Raw genomic sequence first — 25,054 nt, 5'->3', positions numbered from 1 at the left:
GGCAAAATGAAATTACTGTAATATGACTGTTCGGTGAACCAGATATACTCAAAAGAATAAACAATGATTTTATTAATTTTGGATGTTGGTGCTTGAGGAAAAACAGATTTAATTAGAGTTAATTAGAGGAGGCTGTGGAGGTGGAGGGAGGCTTTGTGTGGAGTCTGAGGGGGTCCCTGGGTACTACATAAGGCTTTAGGTGTTGCTGGTGATATTCTTTGCTGCATAAAAAGTCAAATCCGGATGGAATTGATCCTCTTTTGAAAATACAGGAATATTGCCTATGCTGCTGTTAGGGCTTGCAGGCCCTTGCTAGGTACTGGTGGACTGGGGGGCATCGAGTCATACCATTCTTATTGACCACTGGGTGACACTGCCAGCTCGGAGCAGCTGGGTTGCTCTCTGCAGTGAGAGAGGACTGTGTGTGCATGCCCGCACACGTGCGCTTGTGTGTGCCTGTGTGTGTGTGCATGGGGTCATCAGGGAGGGTGGAAGCTGGGCCTGGCCCCGTCTCGTGTTTATGTTAATGAGTGGGTGATTGGGGTGTGAACGGCTGTTCCAGCCTGTGTCTGAATCTGAATGCAGCTCCCCGCATTGCTAGCTGGTGCTTCCGTCTTTTGCCGCCCTGTCCTCTCTGGAGTCTATGTTCATCCCCCAGCTCCAGCTGCTCATGCCTCCCTGGGTTGGAGCTGAGCTGGGCGAGTCCTCCAAGGTCAGTCCTGGCCCTGTGGCCACCTCCCTTCCCCACCTCTGCAGGCCCAGAGGTTCAGGCTCTTCCTCCTGGGCGCCGTGGCTGCATGGAGCTGTGTGCACCGCCCATGCCCTCCTGAGCTCGGCAGGGAGCAGGGCCCCAGTTCTGCTCAGTGGCAGGAACCTTCTGCTTGTTCTCTGCACTCTGTGGCTCTTCCCTTGATCACCAGAGTCTCTCTGATGTCCTCGTCCCTCCTTTCCTTTTTTCCCCCATGGGTCCTCTGCCCCTGCTGCTCTCTGTACCCCTCGTGCTTCTGTGTTTAAGGGGGACCCTCCCATCCTCACTTGCAGGGGCCCCCACATGGATATATTGGTGGCTTCTGGGCCTCTCTAGAAAGGTCAGAGCCCAGCAACAGGGGATAGCCTTCGGGCAAGGCAAACCCTCTGCCAAGGTCAGCCAGCCTCCCTGCTGACAGGACACGCCTGACCAGGACCCTCGGGGCTGTGACAAGTGGTCTCCAGTCAACCACACAAAACTGCCTTTCTCTTTCTGTTTCTCTTGTGTGTGTTCCCGGAGGGCTTCTGTTTTCTTTTTTGAGTCTTCCTGACCTCCATGCCCTCCCTGGATGAAAGTTGTCATGGCCAGGCTGTTGCCTGTGAACCTGGGATCTGGGGAAGGGACTTAAAGAGGACCAGTTTGGCTGTGAAGCAGCCTTGCAGGAGCTGGGCCTGCCCTGATTAGTCTTGGGGCCAGCCCTGCCCCTGGCACCCGGGTGAGGCGCTTTGTGTTGTTTCTTTGCTGTGAGGTAGAAAGCAGGAGTTCTGGCCGAAAAGTTCTGAAAAGACCACTTTTGCCCTTTCAGATGTTAGGAAAGGGAATGAAAGAGAAAAGAAACAACTCTTTGATTTTTTTGTCTTTGAAGATAAAAGCCCAAGAATTTGTTAAAGGGGGTGAACGGCCCAATGCCACCTTCATCTGTCTTGTTGGAACTGCTTTGGGGAAGATGGACATTATTTCAGAAACGGTTGAATCTTGTGTCTTCCGTTTTGCAAACATGGCCTGGGCGTCGCCGTGTTGGCTTTCTCGGGGCGGGCAGGGCAGGCGGCTCTGGTGCTGCAGAAAGGAATCAGGTTTCCTCCCTGTGGATGTGGTTCTAATTCCAGCTCCAGCCCTTCAGTGTGTGGGGACTGGGCCTCTGCGTGCTGGGCTGCCATGATGATCTCAGCCCCATGGGGCCGTCGTGAGCCCTGGAGGAGGTGGCCTCAGGTGAGCGGTCATAAGTGCAGGGCAAGGCACCGAACCCATGCTGGGCGTCATGCAGGTGGCTGCGAGCATTGTACCTGCTATGAAGGAGCCCTCCACGTCACTGGGAACCGGGGCCTGTGGTAGCCCGAGTTCTGGGCCCTGACAGTGACGCTGACTTTTCACCTGCTCTGGAAAGAGAGAGAAGCAGAGAACAGCACCGTGCTTCCTTCTAATCAGGTTTTACTTTTGTAAAAAATGTTTTACTAGCAAATTACCTCGATGAGTCCTTCCTGGGGATTTGTAATTTGCTGGATGCATAAGTTGGTGACATCAGGCTGTCAGTTGGAATGAAAGATAAACTCTAATTTGCTGGGAGCTCGGAGGCTGGAGTGATGGTAATTAGAAGTGATTACCTTCTCCCAGTTCTGCTAAATAATGTCTCCCTCCCAGTGGCCGAGGTGGGGGCTGAGGGATAGCTGGGGGCGCTGGGGACACCCTGAGGCCTGGCTGCCCTGTGGGCCTGGTCCTGTGCTTGGTCCCAGCTGGGCACTCCTGCGTAGGAAGGGGTGGCCTTGTAAAGTGGCCTTTGCTTCTCAGCCCTGGGTCCTGTTGGAACCCTGGGGCTGTTACTTATAGCTAATCCCTGCAGCGGTGGCGAGAATGACCACAATGACAGTAGGAGGGTTTGGACGCTGGGCTGCCATTTCCAAAGCACTCTGTGGATGGTGTCTGGTGGCCTGTGTTTTACATTCAGCTTGACTCTCAGTAGGGGTTGCCTGTTAAAACATGGGAATCTCAGTGAAATTTCAATCTCAAAGAAACAACGAATACTTTTTTGGTATAAATATGTCCCAAATATTACGTGGGACATACTTATACCAAAAAAGTATTCGTTGTTTCTTTGAACTTCAAATCTTGCATTGGACATACACTAGAAATTATTTGTTATTTATCTGAAATGCAAATTTACATATTGCATGGGACAAAAATCATTTGTTGTTCATTTAAAATTCAAATATTACAATGGGATGTAATTATACTAAAAAATTAACCTGAGTAATCTGCTGTTTATCTGAAATCCAAGTTTAACTGTGCGTTCTGTATTTTTACTGCTAAATCTGCAGCCCTCCCCATAGTGGCCTGGGACCTTGGCTGGTGCATAGCCATCCTGGGTCTCCATCCTTCCTCCATTGGAGTGATCGTGATGGTTCCAGCTGTGCTGACCTCCCAGGGTGGCTGGAGGCAGTGGGGCCCCATGAGTTGGTGCACATAGGACCCCAACGCATCTCAGGTCTTCCTCTGAGAGCTCTTTCCACATGCCCCATTTCATGAGGTGGGCCGAGGGCACCCCAATTTGTAAGGTCCTGGCTCCTGCCCTCTATTGAGGCCTTGCTGCTCCCTGTGCCTCCTGTTGGACGCTGGTCAGTGCCATGGGGAAGGGACTGGACACTGGGTCCTGGTTCTCACTGGACAGGTCACCTCATGCCTGTTTTCCTTACCTAGAAATGTGAACAGGGGCTGGCCCAAGTCCCTCCCATCCTCTCAGCTTTTCATTCAAGGTGTATTTCTTGAGCAACTCTTCTATCAGGCACCGTGACAGTCTGGGGACATAGTGGGGAGCACATCAGCCCCTCTGGCCCTCCTGGTGCATAGGGTTTGGTTGGAGGAGGCAATTTGTGGTGAGGAAAAAGAGAGAGCATGGGAGGTGTACCGAGAGCCCCTGGAGGGGCCGGCACCGACCCATCCCCACTCTGCCGCTCCCCAGCTTTCCTTTTCTTGCCCACCCACACTCTGGACGCACTTCTCAGAAGACTCCAGGTGCCTTTGTGGAAGGACTGGGGTGTGAACGACAGAGCAGGTGGATATCGACTGAGAACTGTCCCGTGTGTCTGCGCCGTGTCGCTGAGCTTGGGACGCGCTCTGGGTGGGACGGCTGACAGCGCGGTGTCTGCCGGCTGCAGCAGGCGCACGTGCAGAGGCAGGCAGAACTCACCGGGTCTCCGCTGCAGCAGAGCGCAGCCTGACTCTCAGGGGTCCCAGGGAGGCTGCCATTCTGCCTGATGAGGAAGTTGCCTACCGCGAAGTCTCTCCTGGTTCTGACGTGACCCGGTTGGCTTCAGCCTCCCCAGGCCCACTCTGCCGCCATCTGTGGTTGTCACCTGGATGCTCCACTCCAGAGCACCGGGATGAACCAGCTTCTGAATCTATGGCCATCCTGCGGCCCCTACGTCTCTCTTCCCTTCCTGCCTGCCTCGCCCAGCCAGCTGTGCTTTCATGTCCTCTGTTCTCTCTTTCTGGAATGCATTTCTTTACCTCCATCCTGCTTTCCAAAGCCTATTCGTACTTCCAGACCCAGTTCATGAGTCAGCTTTTGGGGAAAGCTTTCTCCAGCCCCTGCCAAAATGCCTCATCCTCTCCCCTTCCAGACTCTACTATTTCCTCCAGGATTTGAGCTGACACTCAGTTGGTCTTGAACCTGAGTTAGCTGTAAATGTGTCTGTGAGCCCCCCCGCCGGCTTGTCACCCTCAGTGGGCAGAGATCACACCTTATCATCCCCAAGGTACCCCCACAATCACTTGGCCCAGAGCCCAGCATCTGGAAAACGCTGGCTGAATGGGATGCACTAGAGGCCTGGCATCAGCGTAGAGGTGAGTTCCAGAGGGTGGTCAGCCCTGTCCTCTCTGAGGGTGTCAATGGCTGTTTCTCCAACTGAGTGTTTGGAGCTCTGGCCCTCAGTGTTGTGCCCCAGGGGTTTTCTTTTACTGCGAGTGTCTGAGTTCAACCTCTCAGTACAAATTCTGGCTCTTGGTTATGGTGTGGAATGTTCTGGGCTTGCCAACATTGAGGCTGCTCTCTGAGCTGTAGAGATCAGCAGGGGCTGAGTTTTTTTTTTTTTTTTTTTGCTTTTATAGGACATTTCATTTCATTTTTTTACAAATCATACTTATTCTTTATGCCCCCTGTCCAATCTCTCCCCACCTCCCTCTCCCTGCCCCTCCCCCCTCTAATTACCCTAGATTTCTTCTCTCCTTCTGAAAGAGTAATGGTTACCCTGTTGATTTGTTGCCTAGATGATCTGTCCAATGCTGAGGGGTTTGTTCAGGTCCCCCAATATTATTGTAGAGCAGATGCTGCTTCTGTCACTCTGGAATGGGCTTTGTGGAGAAAGACATCTTCTTCTTTTCTTTGGTCTCTGCTGGTGACTCTCCTTGTGTCAATGCACTCCAGTGGCTGGCAGACCATCTGCATGGTACTTGTGGCATCTAGCCGCTTTTGCAGCAGCCGTGGTTACTGTGGTGGCTGTGATGGGCCACCCATGTAGAGGTGATGTTTTTGGCGTGCTCCTTACCTAGTTGATGGTGGCAATGGTGGTGTGCCTGATTGTGGGAGGGAGTCCAGTTTCATGCTTCATGCCTCAGGACCTTGGGCAGGCCCCGTGGTGCTGGCAGCGTGCCTGGTGGTGGGAGGAGGGTCTAGTCCCCAGATCCAGACCTCAGGACCCTGGCAGGCCCCATGGTGCTGGTGGTGGGCCTGGTTGTCCCCCATTTCTGGCTTGGTAGCCCAGGGGACTTCTGGTCCTTCTAGGTGTTATTGGTGTTCTTTGGTGATGTGAGACCTTTACTAGTTAATATCAAACTTTGTCTCTGGTTGTGGGCACTGTCTGTTTTTTCTTTCAGTTCTGTGTTGGATTATTTGCTGTTCTCACCACTTACACTCTGCACTGGAACTAATTTATTGTCCTTTGCTTACTTCTAAAATGGGGTAACTTCCTGTGGGGACCAGCACTTGAGCTCTGTGGTTGAGCTAAATTGCTGCTTTGCTGCTGATTCCCTGGGGAAGGATTTTTGTGTAGCTCACGTTTTAATGGTTGACTTTATAGGACTTCTGGGTTTAGTGAAATCCAGTGCACCTGGGTTGTATAGAAACTCTGATCTGGGCCTGAGTCTTTTCTTCAAACCGCACCCCATGCAATTCTATATTCCTGACCAGTCTCCTTTGAGTGGTCCTATGCTGATTGGGGTGCAGATCAGCTGTCCTTGCTGTGCCCTAGTGTTCTCCTGGTGGGCCTGTCTCCCCCACTGCCCGTGCTCCAAACACTTCTCATGGGATTGGCCCTGCGCCAGTCCCTTGCGATGACTCACCGGCCTCTGAATGGCTCCTTTCTTTCAGTTGTGGCTCCTTGCTCCTCTGTGGGTCTACGGGAACCCTATTAGTGGTCTTGCTGGCCTGGGGGCCACCAAGGCCCTCTTCTTCCCTGCTGCCTCCAAGTAACTTCATCCAAAGGGCACAGCAGTGCCTTTTGCCAGCTCCTGCTCCGTGAACTCAGCAGCTCCAGCCTGGAAATGGCCGGGGCTTGAAACGGTCAGAGTGTTTTTTTCTTTCTCTCATTGTGGCTTCTCCTGTCTTCATACACTCTGTAGGTCTCTCCTCCTCTTCCCCTGAGCTCTAGTGGCTCCAACTTGGCAGTTGTTGCTTTTTAATAGTTGTAAATTGGTTGATTTGTGGAAGAGAGTAACACTGGGGACCGTCTATTCTGTCATCTTGACTGGAAGTGTCCGGGGCTGGGTTTTGGATGCAGGTCCTGGATTTTGGGCAAAGGTGGGGCTAGGGATGAGGAAAACCTAACCATCTTCTCCCTGCTGGGCCAAGCTGGAGAACTGAGGTTCAGAGGAAGGGGTATGATTTGTGTCCTGTGTCGGGATCCCCAAGGCCATGCCCAGTGTGATGACTTGCTAGAACTCAGAGCACTTGGCATATAGTTGTACTCATGGCTAGGATTTATTACAGTGGAAGGACACACCGCAAAATCTGCAAAGGGAGAAGGTGTGTGGGACGAAGGCTGGAGGAAACCAGGCAGGAGCTCCCAGAGTCCTCTCCCAGTGGAGGCCCAAGGGACACCCAGCATCTAGTTATGAGAACACCTGTGAAATGCTACCAGCCAGGAAAGCCCCTTACAGACCCAGTGCCCATGGTGTCTGTTAGGGGCTGGTCACAGGGGCAACCTCTGCCTGGCAGGTACCAAATGCCAGACTCCCAGAGGGAAGGTGGGTGTTCAGTACGAGCCGTATGTCTTACACAGACACTGAGGCACAGGCAGCCCCTCTCATCAGTTAGGGCAGTGGGCATCCTCTTGTCATCCAGTTCCCAAGCACCAGCTATGCAGCCCTCTCATGAGGGCAGGCAGCCCTGCTGAGCTGACACCTCACCAAACCTCACACCCACTCCCCTGTCTTCAAATGCATCCTCTGTGCCCAGCACACAGTAGTCCTGGCCGGACAACAGGATCTTGTAGACGCTGAGCGTGGGCTGGGAGGCCTGTGGCCAGAAGGAAAATACTCGCCCTTTTTTTGGTGTCGAATCGTCACCTCCCTGCTCTGCAGAGTCACTCTATCCTTTGCCTGTATTTATCCTTGACTCGCTCCAACCCTTCCCACGTGGAACAGGAAGGAGAGTTCCCACTTCAGAAGCACATGGCAAGGGTGGATCAGGGGACACTCTCCTCCTGGCCTCCAGACCTGCCAACTCTGCGTTCCTGGAGCTGACAACACCCTAGCTTGGCTAGACCCCAGCCCTGCCGCGGAGGCTCCTCCACTCGGAAAGAGTTGGAGTGGGGAGTAAGCGTTTTTCTAATTCATGCACTGACCCAGTGTGGTTATTCATCTCCAGACTCATTCTGAAGATTCATGTGTGGAGGCTTTAGGTCGCCTCATATTTCCCTGCTGACGACAGCCTGGCTGGTCCAACATGACGCTGCTCCTCTAGGAGCTGATGACATTCCATCCTTGACATGGCGTCCCTGCCATTCCCTGCATGCCCCGCGGGCCCGCCGCTGCATACTAAGTGCAGGGTGTGGGGCAGGCCTGCCAAGGCTTTTTCAGGGCCTATGTGTTCTCAGGGGTGATGAAAAGCGGAAAGCAGGCACGGCGTGGGTTGGGCCTTGGCACCACACCGAGGACCCCGCAGAACTGCTCTGGGGAGACCATGAGCCCCAGCAGACTCCCCTCTGTGCTGATGCTGCCCAGCACCCACCCCTCCCCTCCAGCCCCTACTAACCTCCCCAAACTCTTGTTTAAACAATTAGGGGAAATCCTTTTTAGGCGATTAGGAAGAGGCAGTTGCAGCCAAAACAGGCTCCCTGCCTGGTTTTTGTTCTGCCAAGAAGAGGCTTGCTGAATGCTGGTGGTGAGGGAACCCGTGGTCCTTAATATGCGAGTCAGCAAGGCCGGGAGGGCCCTTGCTCCTTCTGCGGCCAACTGGGTGGGAGGCAGGGGTGGGGAGGCAGAAAGCACCATGGGAACCCGAGGTGGTCGCCCGCCAGGGCCCAGCGAGTGCAGGATCCAGCAGGTGTGGATGGAATGGATGGTACGGGGTCCCCATCTCTGGAGACCCCTGTGGGTTTGACGGTGAGAGTAGGGGAGGAGGCGGGGCCAATCCTTCCCCCTTCCCTCTGCAATTCTGCAGGAGCCTGGAAACAAGTACCGTCTGGGCCAAGTTGTCATCTCACATTTACCAGCTGGTGAGCTCCACAAACAGGGTCTCCTTGAGTAGAAAATGGGCAGAATCACAGAAGTTACCCTCCTCCCCTGGTGGTGAAAAAAGTGCTTGGCTGAGCCAGGCCTGGTGCTCCGTGAGTGTAGACATCATTAGTCTCCCGTGCTGTGTGCTGGGGATGCCTGGCGTTCCTCTAGACACCTGCTTCAGGAATGCTGTGGGATTTTCCTTGGAGAACAAATCAGTTAGCACTGCCCGATTTAATTTCCTCTGAAATAACTGGGGCTTTAGACTCAGATAGACCTGATTCAATTCTGGCTGTCACCAGATTCATGGCCTCAATTTATTCCCCTGCACCTCAGTTTCTCTATCTGTAAAATAGCAACAATGTTAGTGCCTCCCGTGCAGGCTTGTGGTGAGGATTTCACATGTGTGCAGTGTGCTAGGGGGGAACCTGGCACAGACACAGGTGGGTGTCAGCTGTTGTTGGTGCTGGTATTGCTACTTCCTCCCAGTGCCCAGAGCAGGGTCTGGCGTGGGGCACGTGCTTGGTGAGTGTGGAGCTGAGATGAGAGAACTTTGTTGGGTGGAGACACATGTCTCAGCCCAGAGTTTAGGGACCAAGCCACTCTGCTTGTCCTGGGGCCCAAATGGCAGGCAGGACCACCCCCACTTTTGAGATGAAGAAAGTGATATTCAGAGATGGTGAGTCACTTGCCCAGGGTCACACGGCCGGGCCCTGAGTGCTAAGGTTAAACGAGATGATGCACGCCATGGTTGGCCGTGTTTGGCGCCCAGCGTGTGCGCCCGCTTGTGCAGTGCATGAACGCGCGACCGCTGCTATCTTGCTGTCATGGCTGTCACTCCGCGGGTGTACAGCGTTTCCCTGACTTAGCTGCCAGGAACGGTGCGTGTGAAGTGGCATTATTAAGATCCCAAAAGGCCCTACTCCAGGACGAGAGCAGACTTTCCCAGCTGTAACGGGACAAAAGGTGGCCCTGAATGGTCCCTTCCTTCCTTTTGGAAACCATTTGCAACCCCTGTCGGTTTAACACAAACCAAAGAGCCTTCTGACTTGAGTGTTTCCAGGCATGGGAGCATGTGGGACAGCAGCTGCATTCTCACAGGCAGGGAGGGACTCCGAGGCGCAAGGCCTCCAAGGTTACCCTGGAGCCGGGGCCCCTGGCCTGTGGAGCTGGGAAAGGTCTGGGAGCTGTGTGTGGAGCCAGAGAGCTGGCTGTGACCCAGGCAGCTGAGTGGGCAGAAGCGGGGCATGGGGAGGTGGCCACGGGTCCAGGCCCAGGGCTGGGACTCGGCTCGGAAGCTTCACTGAGATGGAAGATCTCTTCTGGGTCCTCGAGGAAGTCAAGGAGTCTTGAGGTGACCTCAGCATTCACTTGCAGCCCAGCAGACCCTGTAGCCCCCAAGCCCTCCTTTCTGAGGGACTCCCCAGATCTTAGTAACTCCTGAGCTCTCATCCCACCTTGGAAATGTCTCCTGCGATGGATGTTTTCCTTTCATTGCTCTGAGGCACCCAAAGGTCACCAGGCTACCTGGTCTTGCAGCAAAAAAGAGACGAGGTGCTCTTGTTTTACAACTCTGGCTTTTGCTGCCTCTGGGTGAAACCCTGGAACCTGATGGACCATGGGATCAGAAGACCCCAGGTGGCCCAGGGAGGGCCCCTTTGTTGGAGGGGCACCCTTCTGCTCCAGAAGGGTGGGACTGAACTTGAAAACAAGGGGAAGCAGAGAAGCACCTGCCTAGCTCTGCAGGGCAGGGCCCATCAACACGTGGAGCCCGTTACAGGCGCCCGGGAGGCAGCTGGAGTGGAGAGATCAGTGAGTTCAGGAGGCTCTGACGTGTTCTGGGCACCAGGGCCTGAGAACTCCGACAAGGCAGCAGGAAGTGGGTTACGAGGCCTTTGTAGCATAGGCCATTCTGCCCGATCGGACCTCCCTGACTCCCGAGTTCCCCTGGTGCTCAGAGCCTGGCTGGAGTGAGAGAAGACCCCACAGACGGGCCCTGAGTCCGACCTTGCAACAGGCCCCGCTGCTTCCTTATGATGTCTTCGGGGCTCTGGCTTTGGCCGAGGACGAGGACCTCACTGAGAGATTCACAAGGAGCCGCCAGATGCTCAAGAAAGTGCCGGCAAATGGGTATGTGGAGGCCTCAAGTCCCTCATTGTAAGGAGATTCATTTTCAAATGGGGTTCAGAAAATCGACCAGTGAATGTGCTCCAGTCACCAGCCATGTGCCCAGCACTACACTTCGACGGGGGATTGGAGGCGACAGGTCCTTTTAGTTCTCACGACACTGGGGGTGTTACTGATGGAGGAACTGTGGCCCTGAGAGGTGAAGTCCCACAGCAGAGTTACACAGGCTGGGCCGTTGGTGCTGCCTGGACCAGGAAGGGCAGGGCAGTCAGGGAGGACTTCCTGGCAGAGCTGGAACAAGGATGGGATTCGGATAAGAGGGTGACACTGGAGGTGGTTCCAGAAGGGCAATGCAAGTGTGCACAGTGAGTGGGGCGTCATGCCTGGGCTTAGGTCTGCTGTGTGGCCATGTCCCCCTGTCCCATGGGACAAGGGCCGCAGGCCTGCAGGACATCTCCTATGTGCAGCTGGACTGCAGACTTCGCCACTGAGGACAAGGCTGAGGACAGCGGCCTGTAAGACCTCTCTGGCCAGATTCTGTGAGAACCTGGGCCTGTTTCTTAATGAAGTTGTAGTAATCGTAGTGGTAGCAGTGCTGATAATAAAGTACTCGCTGAATTCAGCAAATGTTTGTTGAGCACCTACGACGTGTCAGGCTTCATGCCCAGCCCTGGAGACAGCAAGTGCCCAGCAGGTAAAGACCCTGCTCTCCTTGCTTGTGTCCTGCTGTGTTATCACCGTGAATGCCAGGCCGGCTGGGAACACTTCCCTTGTCCTTCCTCCATGCCAGGTGTGATGCTGGGAGCAACATAAACGCGAGCTCATTTATTTCACAGCAGCTAATGCAGCAGGAACAGTCCTTGTTCCCATTTTACAGATGAGGAAAGTGAGACCCACTTGCCCAAACATGCAAATGGTGAGTGGGGAGCCAGGACTTGAACTTGGGATGTGATCAGAGGGTCTTCCCTGGCTTTTGAAGCTGTGCCGAAAATGTGGAGGAGTCGCCTTACCCTCTGAGCGACAACTGGAAAGTAAGGCCACCACAGCACAGCGGGCCAAAGGCATGGGGCGGGCCAGGCCCCCTCTGCTCCTACACTGGGGACTCCTCTGACAGCTGCAGTGGACAACACAGCTGCGCTCTTCCTGAGCTCCAGAAGCACCGGGGCCCCACCCACAGCACCCAGCAGTCCTCTAAGGAACTGCCAGCATCTGGCAGGGGTCATAGATGAGGGGCTGCCTGTGAGATGCTGTCAGGGACCAGGCAGACGATGTAAATGCGTCAGGAGGGCCAGGAGGGACAACAGAGAGTGGTGGGGAGAGAGGCCTGAGAGTCCGTAAACCTAAAAGGATTTAAGACCATGCATGGGTCAAACAAAACCCATCTGTGGGCCAGATTTGGCCTGTGGGCCCCAGTGTGTGATGTCTGACTATTGGGGAGACTTCTGTCCCCTGGGGGACCCACATCAGAGCCTTGAGCAGGGAGTGGGGTAGGAGGATCTGTTGAAAGCAGGACGTTGATCCCCGGTTAGGTCACCATCAGTCCTTCTGGTCTGTCTCCAGTGATCTGAGGTCAGGTAGATTTTTTCTGTCCCTGATGGACAGAAAAGTAGTGGTTTCTGGTGATGCTGCCAAGAGAACCCATGTACATACAGGGTCAGAGACACCAGGGCTTGAGTCCCGCTGCGTCTGGGACTCCGTATCTTTGTCTGGAAGATGGGAGGGATGGTCCTGACAACATCAGGTCGTGGTAGGGTGACAGGGCACAGTATGTGGGTTCTGACACCCAGTAGCCACTCCAAGAAGGGCAGTGTTCTCTGCTGTGACACACAAACTAGATACCACTTCTTCAGGGCCAGGCACAGTGCAGGGGCCCCCACTGGACACTGCCCAGTGGAGCAGGGTGGTGGGCCTTTGTGTCCCATTTTACGGAGAGTAAAATGAGCCCTAAAGGAGTGACGGGAGTCTTCCAAAGCTAGTGAGGCTGTCGGGGTTGGTCTGACTCCCGGTTCTGCGGGGAGAGCTAGAGGCTCTGCTTAGCACCCAGAGTGTTAGCTGAGGCCTGCAGTGCTGACTCACACCTTGGTTTTCTAAACACTGTGCACAGATGCCACGGTTCCGAGGACAAAATGCTGTTCTGGGCTTGGTGACAGCATTGCTTGTGTCCTGGGCTCACGATGACTCTCCTGGGGTGCATTCACCTCGCTGCTTGGTTCTGTTAGAAAGGGATTTGCCAAATCCCTGGGTACCCGGGAATTCCCAGGAACTCCATTTTAAGGGGACCTCACGCGCCCATCACTAATACCACAGCATGTAGCTTCAGTCCTCAGCGAGTACTGATGCTGCCACAGCCGTGTAGAAAGTGCCAGGGCCAAGCACTGGATGGTTCTGCGGCCCAGGCCTCTGTATCTCAGCACGTGCCCCCGATCTGATTTCTGGGTACCCAGCCGTGTCCTCTCAGGAAACACTCCCTCCCCATCCTGCCTCTTTGGCACTCTGACCAAACACATCCAGGTCCCTCTGGGTGCTGGAAAACGAACCTGCAGGTCTCGTCAATGACTCAAAGCCAGAGTGTGGGTGCCCAGGAACAAGGTCTCCGGTCGCATGTTGGCTGGGCCTTTGGTGCTCTGATCCAAAGGGGTGGTGGGGAAAAGTCTAGCAGCCTCAGGGCTGGCTGGGCACAGACGGGAGATGGGGTCTGAGATACACGTGGAGCACCTTCCCTCATGCTGAGAAATGCTCGTCACGTGGTGCTAGCGTGAGTTTGGACAGTGTCCACAGGATGACAATGGGGAGGGTCCAGAGCTCTTCCCCTGTGACCCTGTGGTTCCTTCCCACCTCATCCGCCGTCCCCACTGGCACAATCCTCCCGTCCTTCCTGCTCTGCCCACTTGCCTCCTCCTCCTTGGAGCCTTCTCTGATGCCCCAGTGGAAGTGGGTCCCCTCCCTCCTGGCTTCTCCTCCCTTGCCTTCGCCCCAGGAGCTGAGCGCATGCAGCACCCAAAGCAGCAGCTCAGGACGTGTCTGCAGAACAAGCAGAGGCCGGAACCTTGCTAGGAGCCAATGAGCTAATGGTCAGTGGAGCGGCGAGCCCACCCTGACCCCGGTCAGGCGTTTACATGTCCCCGGTTGCTTCCCAAGCCTGCTGGTCACTGATGAGACCTGTGGGCAGGTGCAAGCCACGGAGCGCGGTGTGAGCGCAGGCGCGGGAGGCTTCTTCCCCCACCAGGAATGTCACTCCAGTGGGGCATGGTGTGGCTGAGAATCACGCACTGTCAACGGACGTCTCTGTCTTTAGTGTTTCTTCTGTGTTTATTGGAGGCTTTAATGTTTCTGGGTAATGAAATCCATTATCTGGTGTTCCGTGGAATACTTAGGAGAGAAAATTATTGGAATGAATAAACAATGCAGTATCTGTACCCAAACGCCCCTTTAAAATATAATGGAAACATTTCTTCAGCACTCGCAGCGTTTTGGTTGTTTGGCCAACCGTAAATGATGTCATAAAACAAAGCGAAGAAGCAAATTTGTTTGTCTTCACGGGGAACATTTCCTATGTATTTTCTTTGGAGGACTGGGGACATAAACACAGAAGTGCTAACAGAGTGGGAGGGACTGGCGAGGCAGCCTGCTGGGGCCACAGATGTAAAACCGCAGGCCCAGGGAGTGTGGGAGGGGGAGCCCGGGTGTGGCCCAAAGGGCCCAGCTTTGCCACCCACACGAGGGGCCCTGGCAGGGCCACCCCTTGGCTGAGCCTCAGGTGCACCTTCAGGTGTGGGATGCTGGTGCTGGTAATGGGGGCACCCACCTTAGAGGATTGTGTTGGGGTCAAATAAGATGGTGGTGGGAAAGTGCTTCATGCACGCCGAAGGGCTGAGCCACTGTTGACCACTCTTATTCTTGCTATCCAGGTCACCCAGGGCCCCTCACCCAAATTTCTTAAAAAGCCAAACTCCTCAGTTCATGTGTAATGTGCAGAGGCCCCTCCCCAGCCCGAGGACAGGGGAGCCCTGGGAAGGGCTATCAGGAGACTGGGGTGTCCTCCCCACCTGAGAACAGAGCCCCATCAGCCCCTGGAGGCCACCGGCTCTGTGACAGGATTCTCCAGGCCCGAGCTCAAGTGCTGGCTCATGGTACGTGCCCACAGGTGAGTGAGTGTCTCCAAGCCTGGGCTGCTCACCTGTAAAGTGGGTTGATTCCACAAATGCATGAGGTCTCAGTAGGGCTGGAGGGAGGGGTGGTGTGCAGAGGACGTTGTGCAGTTGGATGGCTCTTTGCATATGTCAGTTAAGGTTACAGGCCAAACCCTCCTTCTGGTGATGGACAGGGCAGTGTGGGGCAGTGGGATGGATTCAGACTTCATAATCGCAGCACCAGGTGTGTGTCCTGCTGTGTGGCTCTGGGCAAGTTCCTTACCCTCTCTGGGCTTCCAGTTCCTCATCTGCACAAAAGAGGATGAGGACCTTTCCTTGACAGTTTCCTATGAGAATTGGAGACAGCATCTGTGAAATACCTGGCATGCGGGAAGTATTTCATAAATGGTAGCAATTGTCAGTATCACAGGCACTGTGACCTTGACTGGGTACCTGGCTTGTTTCAGCCTCAGTTTCCTCACCTTTGGAAGGACAGGATTTGATTAGTTCATTTTAAAGGTCCTTGTCCTTTATTTCTCTCTTTCCAGGCATACACTTATTTTATAGTATTTATAATATTTGAAGCCCTACACTTGAATCAGACTTTTTTGCAAAAACACCTCATTACCTTAAGAGTGGCAAAGCTGGCAGAGACGAAGAATTGTACTCATGGTCTTACCGAGAAAGGCTGGCTTCTGTGTTAGGCCCAGGCTTGAGGATAACTCAGGGTGTGGGACCCCCAAGAGCTCATGTCTGGGACTGGAGGGGTGGTGACGTGATGGGCCACAGGATCAGGCCTGCAGGGTTCTAGCCATCTCCTGAATCATCATGGACCCCTTCATTTTCCATTATAAGTCAGCTTGGCAGTGGTGTGTGGGGTTATGTGGTTTGTATCAGTCAGGGTATCCAGGTAATGATGTAGTAACAAACAGCCCCAAACCTCAGTGGCTTAAAACAATCATTGATTATTATTTCATGAGTATGCGGGTTGACTGGAGCCACCTGTGTGGTTCTTGCATGGTTGTGGTCAGATGGTGGCTAGGGCTGGAGTCATCTGAAGGCTCGGCTGGCCTGGAATGGCTGGAACAACTTAGGCTGGCAGGTGTTGGTCTCTCTCCATGCAACCTCTCATGTGGCTTGGGCTTCCTCACAGCATGGTGGTCCCAAAGTCAAGTGTTCCATGAGACAAAAAATCTCTCAGGGCTGGAACTGACACAGTGGCCCTTCAGCTATATTCTGTGGTCAGAGTAGCCACAGGGCTGGCCCAGATTCAGAGGGAGGGGACACAGGCTTCACCTCTTGACGGAAGGAACATCACAGAATTTGTAGTCATCTCTGCTCTGCCACAGCCACCCTTTCTGAGAACTTACAGGGTTCCAGGTACCTGTCTGAGAGCTTTCCTGTGTCACTGCATTAAAGCTTTAAAACTGTCTTAGGAGATAGGTACTGTTGTCATCCCTGTGTTACCGATGAGGAAAGGCAGGTGGAGCAGGGAGGAAACTTGCTGAAGTCCTCACAGGAGGTGTGTGTGGAATCACACTCAAACCCAGCACGCCTTCCCCTGCCACAGTGTGGACGTGCATGAGGCACAGCAGAAAGACCCCGGGAGCCACGCATCTCTCCTCTCCTGCGGGAGCTGGATTTCTCACCGGCATCTGCTCCGCGTGCTCCCTGATCCGGCCTGTGTGTGCGCAGCTGTGCCTTTGGCAGGCTGAGGCAGGGATGAGTCTTATGTAAGAAGTGGGGGTGAGGGTCTGTGGCAGCCCAGCAATTATCCTATCACCTGGGCCTCTTTGTCTTTGAAGGTTTCTTTTCTGTAGGCTGCTCTATACATAATTCAAAAAAAAACCCCCACAGATCCTCTTTAACGGGAAACACACTGTCTCTTCTGGTGTGGTTTCAAGGGAGCGGTTTATTCCAGAGACATTTCGTTGTGCGTGTTAATAAAAACAACATGCATTTTTGTGTGTTTCCATAGAGACTTCCCAAGATTTATGTCCCCAGGACAGATCTTTGGATCCTGTGGAATAATTATCTTCCAAATGTCCCCTGATTTTCTGCAGGTCTCCCTGGCTGAGAGGCAGATGTTGGGGATATTGGTGTATGAAATCAAAAAAGGATGGACCCAGCCAGCCCGTGGTGTCTCATGTCCTCCAGGACCGCGAGGTGCCAGGGTGTGAGGAGGCAGGGCTGAGAAGCAGCTGGGCAGGCATCACTGTCGCGTCTGCAGCTGGGGCTGTTTAGAAGTGGACGTAGTCCTGCCAGGAACAGTGGGCTCCCTTTCACTTTGCTGCTTAGTAGGAGAAACTCGGGCTTCCACGGAAGGCAGAAAGAACGGGCCCTTTTAGCGTGGACTCATTGCCTGAACTGCCACCACACCCGGGCAGGCTGGCCAGCAGGCCGAGAGCCAGATGCCACAGGCAGCATGGAATTCTGGCGAGGATGTTGGAGCAGCAGTTAGGAGTGCAGAATTTTGTCCCTGTCTGCCACCAAAAGGCAGAGTGACTCAGGGTAAGAAAGAGCTCTTTGGATCCCAGTTTCCTAGTCTGTAAAATGGGTGCATTAGGGTAATCACCGTTCATTTGCAGGTGACAGAAGCCCAGTTCAAACTAGCATAAGAAAAAAAAAAAAGAGTATGTGACTTTGCATAATGGAAAATTCCAGGAGTTGGCTTCAGGCATGGCTCATTTCAGGGGCTCAAACAATATCTTCTGAGCTCAGTCTCTTTCTTGTCTTCTATTTCTGGGCTCTACTAAGTGAAGAGACTCGTTTTGGAGGTAGTGAGGAGTCAACACAAAATTTTATTAGGCAATTGAAAACAAATCGTTTTATTTTTTAGACAAATATACGTGCTTACATTACCAATGCTGAGGGTAGGTTGGGGGAACCAACACTAATTTTCGCCTTGTCCAGTTGTTAGAGGATCTCATGTTGTGGGTACAGGAGGGCTCCTTGTAATCCGTGACATCCTATTCCCAGGACTAGGAATTGTTAGAGCATGATGGGAAGAAAGTTTTGGACCAAGATGACCAGGATTCTGATCGTGGCTCTGATCCTTTCACAACTTCTATGCCTCTGCATGGGAGACCCCCCTCCCTGCCTCAGTGTCTTTTTCTGTATGGATGTAATAGTATCTACTGGTGCCTTGGTAGGTAGTTGTGAACACCTGAAGAAATAACTTAGTGTAATGCTTGGGATGTGGTAAGAGCTCCCATATCTTAACCCTTTGCCTTAGGTCTGTACCTTCCAAGCTCTCTTGGTCCCTTTGGCATCTGTTTCCAGCTGCCTCTTGTCCACCTGACTGGATTTCAGCTCCTTGCTCTGCTGATGCTTTAACTGGTTAGGAGTGTTCTGTTTCCCAGTTAGAGACGTCTGGGGTGAGCCAGCTTGTGCTGTGGGAGGCTTCTGTGCCAGGCTCCTGCTGCCTTTCTGCTCTGCTGTCCTCAACACGGGGCTTCCATCCTCATGTTTGCAAGGTGGCTGCCATACCTCCAGGCGTCCTATCTGTGTTCCGGGTGGGAAGGAGGGGATGGACAGGGGAGGAGCAAAGGGGATCCTCAGAGAGCCTTTTAAAAAGCTCTCCCAGAAGGCCCCCCGCCCAGTGAGTTTTGCTTATGTCTTATTGGTCAGAACCGGGTCACACAGCCATCCCTGGAGCAGTGGAGTCTGGGAAGGCAGGTGTTTCAGGGAGCACATTGCCCCAGGGACATTGGGCTAGGGTGGGAAGGAGGAAGGGAGAGCGGGCACTGGGCAGCCCACGTCCCGGGGGCAGAGGGCTGATAACAATGGCCAGTATTTACCAAACGCATCCCATGGGCCCGGCCTTCTCTAGTCATCTCACCTGCGCGGAGGACAAGGAGCAGAGAAGGCCTCAGTCACCTCTCTCCTCGTCCCCTGCCATGCCATCCTCAGCAGGGAGCCCCTCCTCCCTGACTGGAGCCACCTTGCAGAGCTGAGACCCCCCATCAGTATTGGTGGGGCCCTGGCATTGGTGGAGGTCTGGGAGCCGGCCAGGTGAGGCCCAGGCAGGACAGAGGACAGTGGGAGGGCGCTGCCCGAGCAAAGGCCCTGGGGTAGGAAACGATGGGGGAGGCCAATGTGGGTGGGAGATGGGGAGTGATGGGGACAGAGGTGGGGCAGGGGGGGCCTGGAGGGGGCTGGGCAGAGACAGGGGCCCGGGGTGCCCATGCCAGGGGCAGATCGTTAGGCTCTGGGGGACTGGGTCAGAGGGGGGTCCGCACCCTCCCTGCTCTTTTGAAATGTTACTATATTGGTTGAACTTTTTCACTGAACATACGTTACTTTTATAATGAAAAATAAGTAATAAAGCTATTTTACTTTTCAAAGTAAAAGTTCTGAATACTTCCCTGTGTCTTTGTGTGCCAGGCAGCTTCTCTTTTTGTCTGTTTATGAAACCCAGATTGACCATACAATTTATCGCCCAAACCAGGACCCTTCTGAGACTAGCTGGGGCTTGACTGATCATTGTGCCAGCGTGATGGGCATAAACAGGGACCTCTGCAGCCATGAAGGTCCTTCCTCAGCTACACCCCAAATATGTGAGGTTCTAAAAGTTGTTAGAGACAAAAATCTCCGGTCTACCTTGGTTTCTCACGGGTGGCAATCCAAAAAAGTTACTTATTTCATTTTGAAGAATTTGAAACAGTTGAGTGGAAAATGCCCCCTAGCAGCTCACGGGGCCACAAAAATGCCCTCTGGCAGCTCACGGGGCCACACGGCAGCGTTATCTCTGTTTCCCAGATGGAGCCCTGGGAAGCCGCGACTGGTCCCAATTCAGCTCCAGCATTCTGGATGGAGACTCCAGCTTGGACCTCCTGCACTGCCTGTACCCTGCCCCTGAGTCACCTAGCCGGGCTCAGACCCCCACGGCTGGCTTGGTCTCATTTGGAGAAGCATCTGGAGGACTGAGGGGGTCTTGACAGTAACAGGTGTGTGAATGGCAAAGCCGTTGCTGCGCTGAGCTTTGAGCGTTGCTGAGCAGGCAGGCTGCAGAGGCCAGCGCCTATTACCGTTCCCATCTCAAACTCCCTTGTCCCCAGGAGCCCTCCCCATGAGGTTTGCTGCAGAGACGACCTGAGCCTTGAGAGGAGGAGGGACCCTAGGGCAGCTTCCTGAGTCCCTGGCCCTGTGTCCCTGCCTTCCCCCAGTTCCCTAGAAATGACATATCTAGTTTACTCTGAGCAGCGGGCTGTCCTCCTGCCCTCACCAGGAATCTGTAGCTCATTCCAGGGCCAGCAGGCTCAGGGGACCACCTTTCCTACCTTCCTTTGTTCCCCTGGGGCATATTAAGCCCTCACAGGATGCTAGAGGTGAGGAAACACGGGGAGGTGCAGGAACGCTTGTCCAGGGGGCAGGTGGCGAGGGCATCAGCTCCCTCCCAGACCACGCGGTGGGTGCCATCAGAGGGAGGCAAGCCAGGGGCTCTAGGGTCATAGGGGACTCAGGGAAGGAGGTGACATGAGCTGGACAGGGAAGGCAGCTCCGTGTTGCCCTGCTCCTGAGAGCCTGGTAGGGAACCACTGGCAAGGCAGCCCCTCCAGGCTGGGCAAGAGACTGCCTCCTGGTAGGAGGAGCCCATGCCCCAGACGCCTCCCACAGAAATCACAGGATCCCATGGATCAGAATTAGCCCCTGCCCACAGCCAGGTGCTGGTTCCTGTGACCTGGGCCACAGGTGGCTGTGTTTTTGGGTTAAGTGTCAGGAGCGGGGTGACAGCCAGTGTCTTGGGAATTCTGTGGACCTGGCTTTGGATGCCCTGAGCCAGAACCGGCCATGTGGGCTTGGACTTCAGGGTCTGTGACATGGGGATGGCAATAATAGTTACCCTGTAGTGTGGTTGAGAGCAGCGTTTCTCAAATGTCCAGTGTACACAAGCCCTGGGGACTTGGTTAGAATGCAGATTCTGTCTCAGTGGGTCTGGGCCGGCTATGTTCCCACGAGCTCCTGGGGACCTGGGTGGCATCGCTGTGGCTGGTCCTACCTACAGCAGGTCATGGTCTTTCTCTGGGCCTTGGCCTTTTGCTTGCCAGGGGTTGCAAACTCAGATCTCTTTAGCTTCCAGGAAGGCCAAAGCATCAGGGCACAAGTGCAGTGAGGACCAGCCCCACGGCCTGGGGGCAGGGAGAGCTGGTAGAGATGGGGGGAGACTGCGGCAGCCTGGCACACACGTGCCTGGTCAGAGGGGCAGGCTGCTTCCCGACTCCAGCCAGGGCTGCCAGGAAGGACCATTGACCTGGTGATTCCAGATCTTTTGATTTTTCTAAGGAATCTGGAAATCTGGAGTATAGGTGGGGCTTTTCTAGTTTTAAGTGTTGATGGCCAATTCGAATAAAAAAAAAAATCCCCAGACATAAAACACCATGTGTGACAAAATCCATTTGTGGCCCAGATTTAGCCCCCGGGGTGGTGGTTTGTGGCCTCAGGGCAGGAGCTCTAAGCTGTGGGGCTGGATTCGCTTATTCATTCACTCACTCACTCATGTCTTCACTGAATACCCACTAGTACAGAGCCCCTTGTAGGTACCAGGGGATTATAGAGCTGAGCTAGAAATAGATTACGTCCTCCAGCTTGGAGTCTGGGGGAGGGGGTAAGGCACAAAAGCCCCAAATCCTGGATGCAAAGATAACACAGTTGCCCTATGAACAGGGAGAAGGAGCTATGGCAGCTCGGAATGGGAGAAACCAGCTCCCTCGGGTGTCAGGGAAAGCTTCTCTTTAAGCCACATCTTGCCTGCTGGGGGATCTGAGCTGTAGGGGTGTCGGGAAAGGGTGCAGGAGCTGGAGGACCCAGGAGGAGCAAACAGCGGTGGGAAAGTGTGGGGTCTGTTTGGGGGAAGAGCAGGGAGCTCAGTCTGGCCAGAAGTGGGTGGGGGAGAGACAAAGGCACATTTCCTGTGCAGAACCCCCAGTGGTTTCTGGAGCTACAGTGCAGTCAAGGATCAGGCACATAACTCCCTGTTCCTAAAGCAGGGGCTGCACATAGCGACGTCCTTCCAAAGTGGATTGTACGGAAAGGGGTACCAAAGAGTCACTTCGCAGTGGAGAAAACTGACAACACCTCAGCCGGATGATCGGGGTCAACAGCATCCTGTTGACAGTGTGGACCCTGATACGATATGACAGGGATGGCCGTTCATGTCTGGGGTCTTCCTCCCAAACACCCACGACAACCCCTGTTTAAATGTGAGAACACATCAGACACATCCCCACTGAGGGACATCCTACAAAATCCCTGACCAGTTGTCCCCGAAAACTATCAAGGTCATAAAAAACAGGGAAAGTCTGAGGAACTATCACAGCCAAGAGGAGCCTAAGGAGATGTGACAACTAAATGTCATGTGGACATTAGGTAAAAGCTAAGGACATCTGAATAAATATGGACTTTGGTTAATAATAACAATGTGTCCATATTGGTGTATGAATTGTAACAAACGTACTGTACTAATATAAGATGCTAATAACAGGAGAACTGGATGCAGGGTAGAGGGGACCTCTCTGGACTGTCTTTGCAACTGTCTTGTAAATGTAAAACTATTCTAAAATAAAAAGTTCATCCAAAACAAAACACCCTGATCAATCCCTTTCTGTGGTGGTCCGAGGGCAAAGCAAGCCCCTTCTGTGTCAGAATCTCTCACACGCTCGCCGTGGAGCCCCTCAGATGGGCACCGGGTTTGCCCCTGGCTTCTGAGATGGGCAAGTGGCTCCTGGCAGATGTGGTCACCCCCCACCCGTCTCCCCTTTCTTCCCTCCTTCCCCTCTCTCCTCACTGTTTCTCCCCCGCCCCCCTAGACACAGCCACACATACGTACCCAATCCATCTAGGCCAAGGGTTTTCAGTATGGGGTGATTTTTGGCTGTCACAACTTGGTGGGGGGGCTGCTCCTGGCATCTTGTGGGTAGAGGCCAGGGTTGCTGCTCAACATTTTCCAGTGCACCCCCTAACAGAATTATGTGGATCAACACGTCAACAGTGCCGAAGCTGAGGATTCCTGTTCTGGAAGGATGCCATGGAATGGACTTCCAGCATTAGCTTGGCAGTGCCATGCCAGCCACCGAATCTTTCTAGCAGACATCTTCCTTGCTCGTAATCACAGGAAGCTTAGGGAAAAAGTTAATACTGATGGCTAACACCTACTGAGTACTTGACGTGTGCCAGGCCTTACGGTGGTGGATTGCTCACTTCATCTTCACGCCCCCTCAAGGAGGCAGGTGCTATCATTATTACGCTCATTATACAAATGGGGAAGTCGAGGCACAGAGAGGTTAAGAAACTTGCGTCAAGTCACACAGCTGGCAGGTGGCTGAGCTGAGCTTTGAACTTGGCAATCTGGTTCTGCAGGCCGTGCTATGCGAGACAGCTGGCCTTGCGAGCAGCACTGTGACCTTAGAGTGAGTCACTGTGAGCGGCAGCTGTGAGCGCAGGGCTCCCTGTTTGCAGGGGGACAGGCCAAGGGAAAGGTCTCGGTGTGGCTGTGTCCCCGGGAGATCTCCCGCGCTGCCCGGGCTTCACTCACGGACATGCTGGAAGCTCACTGCTGGCGCCTGCGGAAGGGGAGTCACAGGAGACTCCGGGGCGTTCGCTGGTGATTTGAGAAGCTCAGTGGGAACTTCTCAGTGCTGCTTGAACAGAGCAGGTTGTGCTGTTTTAACATCCAAGGGACTATGCGGCAGTAGAGGGAGAAGAGATATTATTAGAATGTGTGAATCACTGGCCAGTCTCCCTCCGGCCCTGCAGCGAGCAGCTGGCCCGAGGACAGAAGTGACATTCTCATGCAGGTTAGTGATCTCCCCTTTCCCTTGCAAAGCTGCAAGACAGTATCAGCAGGCTGACCTGCGCACCCTGGGCCAGGAGTGCCCACCAGTAAGAACCCTAAACTGGAGGAGCGGCTGGCTTTGCTCAGCTCTGTCCTTGGAGAAATCTGTGTGAGGACATGGAGACCCAGCCCCGCAGCAGCTCCAAGGGCTCCAAGAGAAACATGCTGAGTGCCCCGGGACCTCCTGGCCGACTCTCCCACAGGCTTCCCTCCTCCATGTGGCCACTCTAAGGGGGCTCCCATGTGGGCTTCTCACAGGAGGGCAGCAGGGGCCACAGCTGCTCTGCCTGGGCTCTTCTCTCTGTCCCCAACCCCCTCCCACATCCCCGCTCCTGGGAACTCTGAGCAGCAAATTGCTGTGATTGATCCATCAATGGATTGATAGATGGGCCAGTGCATCAGTAGCTCAACAAACATGTCACTTGCTTTAATGACCCTGGGCCAGTGCCATGAGAGCCTCAAGGATGATTCCCCACCTCTGTGAGCCTCGGTGTCCCCATCTGTGAAGGGCTCACAGATCCTGCTCACGGGAGGTTGTGAGGATGGAAGGACATGACGAAAGCATGCCACACTGTGTGCTCTCGGTGGCCCCACTGTGTCCTCAGCTCCAGCAACTTTCCAACAGGTGTTTGTGAATGAGTGAATGAATGGATGAATGGGTGATGGGAGCCACGATGATGACTACCCAAAGTAATCACAGGCTGTTCTGCAGGTGACGCGCCAACATAGTAACCATAAACAAGGCAGAACAATGCTCTGCCTCCTGAGATACACACAGAGAGAGTTGGGGGTTAGCTCTGAGGAAGGGGAAGTCAGCTCCAGCTCAAGGTGGTGGTGGGGGGCAGAGTCAAGGAGGCTTCCTGGAGGAGGTGGCATCTCAGCAGGGCCTTGAACTGACCCCCCAGCTCACGAGAGCTGTGAGATGCCCACACTCACCATGTTGGGGCCAGGCTGTCTGGGTCGGGGGTAGATGGGCTTCCTGACTTGCCACAGCCTTTGTCCTTGGTAGGATTTGTGTGCTCGGATTCACACCTAACCTTCACGGACCAAATGCCTTCTGTCTATGCTTACTGGAGCTCGTTTGCTGAGCTGGTGTGGTCTCTGCTCTAAGCAGAAAGGTGGAGCCACGTCATGGAGAATGTCCTTCAGACTAGGGAGGTGGCAGCTTCACGGCTCTCTTTCTTTCAGCAGCATCCTGAGCTGAGCCCCAGGGAGCAACAGGTCTGGGGTCTCTTAATAGATTTGGGGGTGTACTGGGGGACTGGCCTAGAACCTCAGCTTGCACAGCAGCCTTCAGGGCTCTGACAAGTCCTGTGTTGAAGAAGTTGATTGACTTTAACAGCACGTTCCCACACTGCCTTGATCAGGGGTCCCTGTTTTGTGGTGGTGGTGGTTTTCCCTGAGCCCTATTAATATCTGTGGGACATGGTGTGGGAAAAGCCATCTTCTAGACTTGAGTCCTAACTTACTGTCACTGCCAGTCTCCCTGCCCATGTGCCAGGCACTGTG

General features: G+C 54.0%; 1 protein-coding gene across 2 annotated transcripts in view; it reads left to right on the top strand.

Moving 5' to 3' along the window:
- Nucleotides 1-25,054, top strand: part of SORCS2 (sortilin related VPS10 domain containing receptor 2) — a 502,479-nt gene that overhangs the window by 37,322 nt on the left and 440,103 nt on the right. Inside the window, exon 1 of one of the 2 annotated variants that reach the window (XM_063107927.1) lies at nt 23,409-23,507. The exons of the other annotated variant lie outside the window; for it this stretch is intronic. Within the exon in view, the coding sequence (XP_062963997.1) occupies nt 23,502-23,507 (6 nt within the window). The 5' untranslated portion in view covers nt 23,409-23,501. Of the gene's footprint in view, nt 1-23,408; nt 23,508-25,054 lie in introns of those variants that run through there. 2 annotated transcript variants of the gene reach the window in all.

Source organism: Cynocephalus volans, chromosome 9, assembly GCF_027409185.1.
Source record: "Cynocephalus volans isolate mCynVol1 chromosome 9, mCynVol1.pri, whole genome shotgun sequence".
NCBI lineage: Eukaryota > Metazoa > Chordata > Mammalia > Dermoptera > Cynocephalidae > Cynocephalus > Cynocephalus volans.
This window is presented reverse-complemented; position numbering and strand designations above follow the sequence as displayed.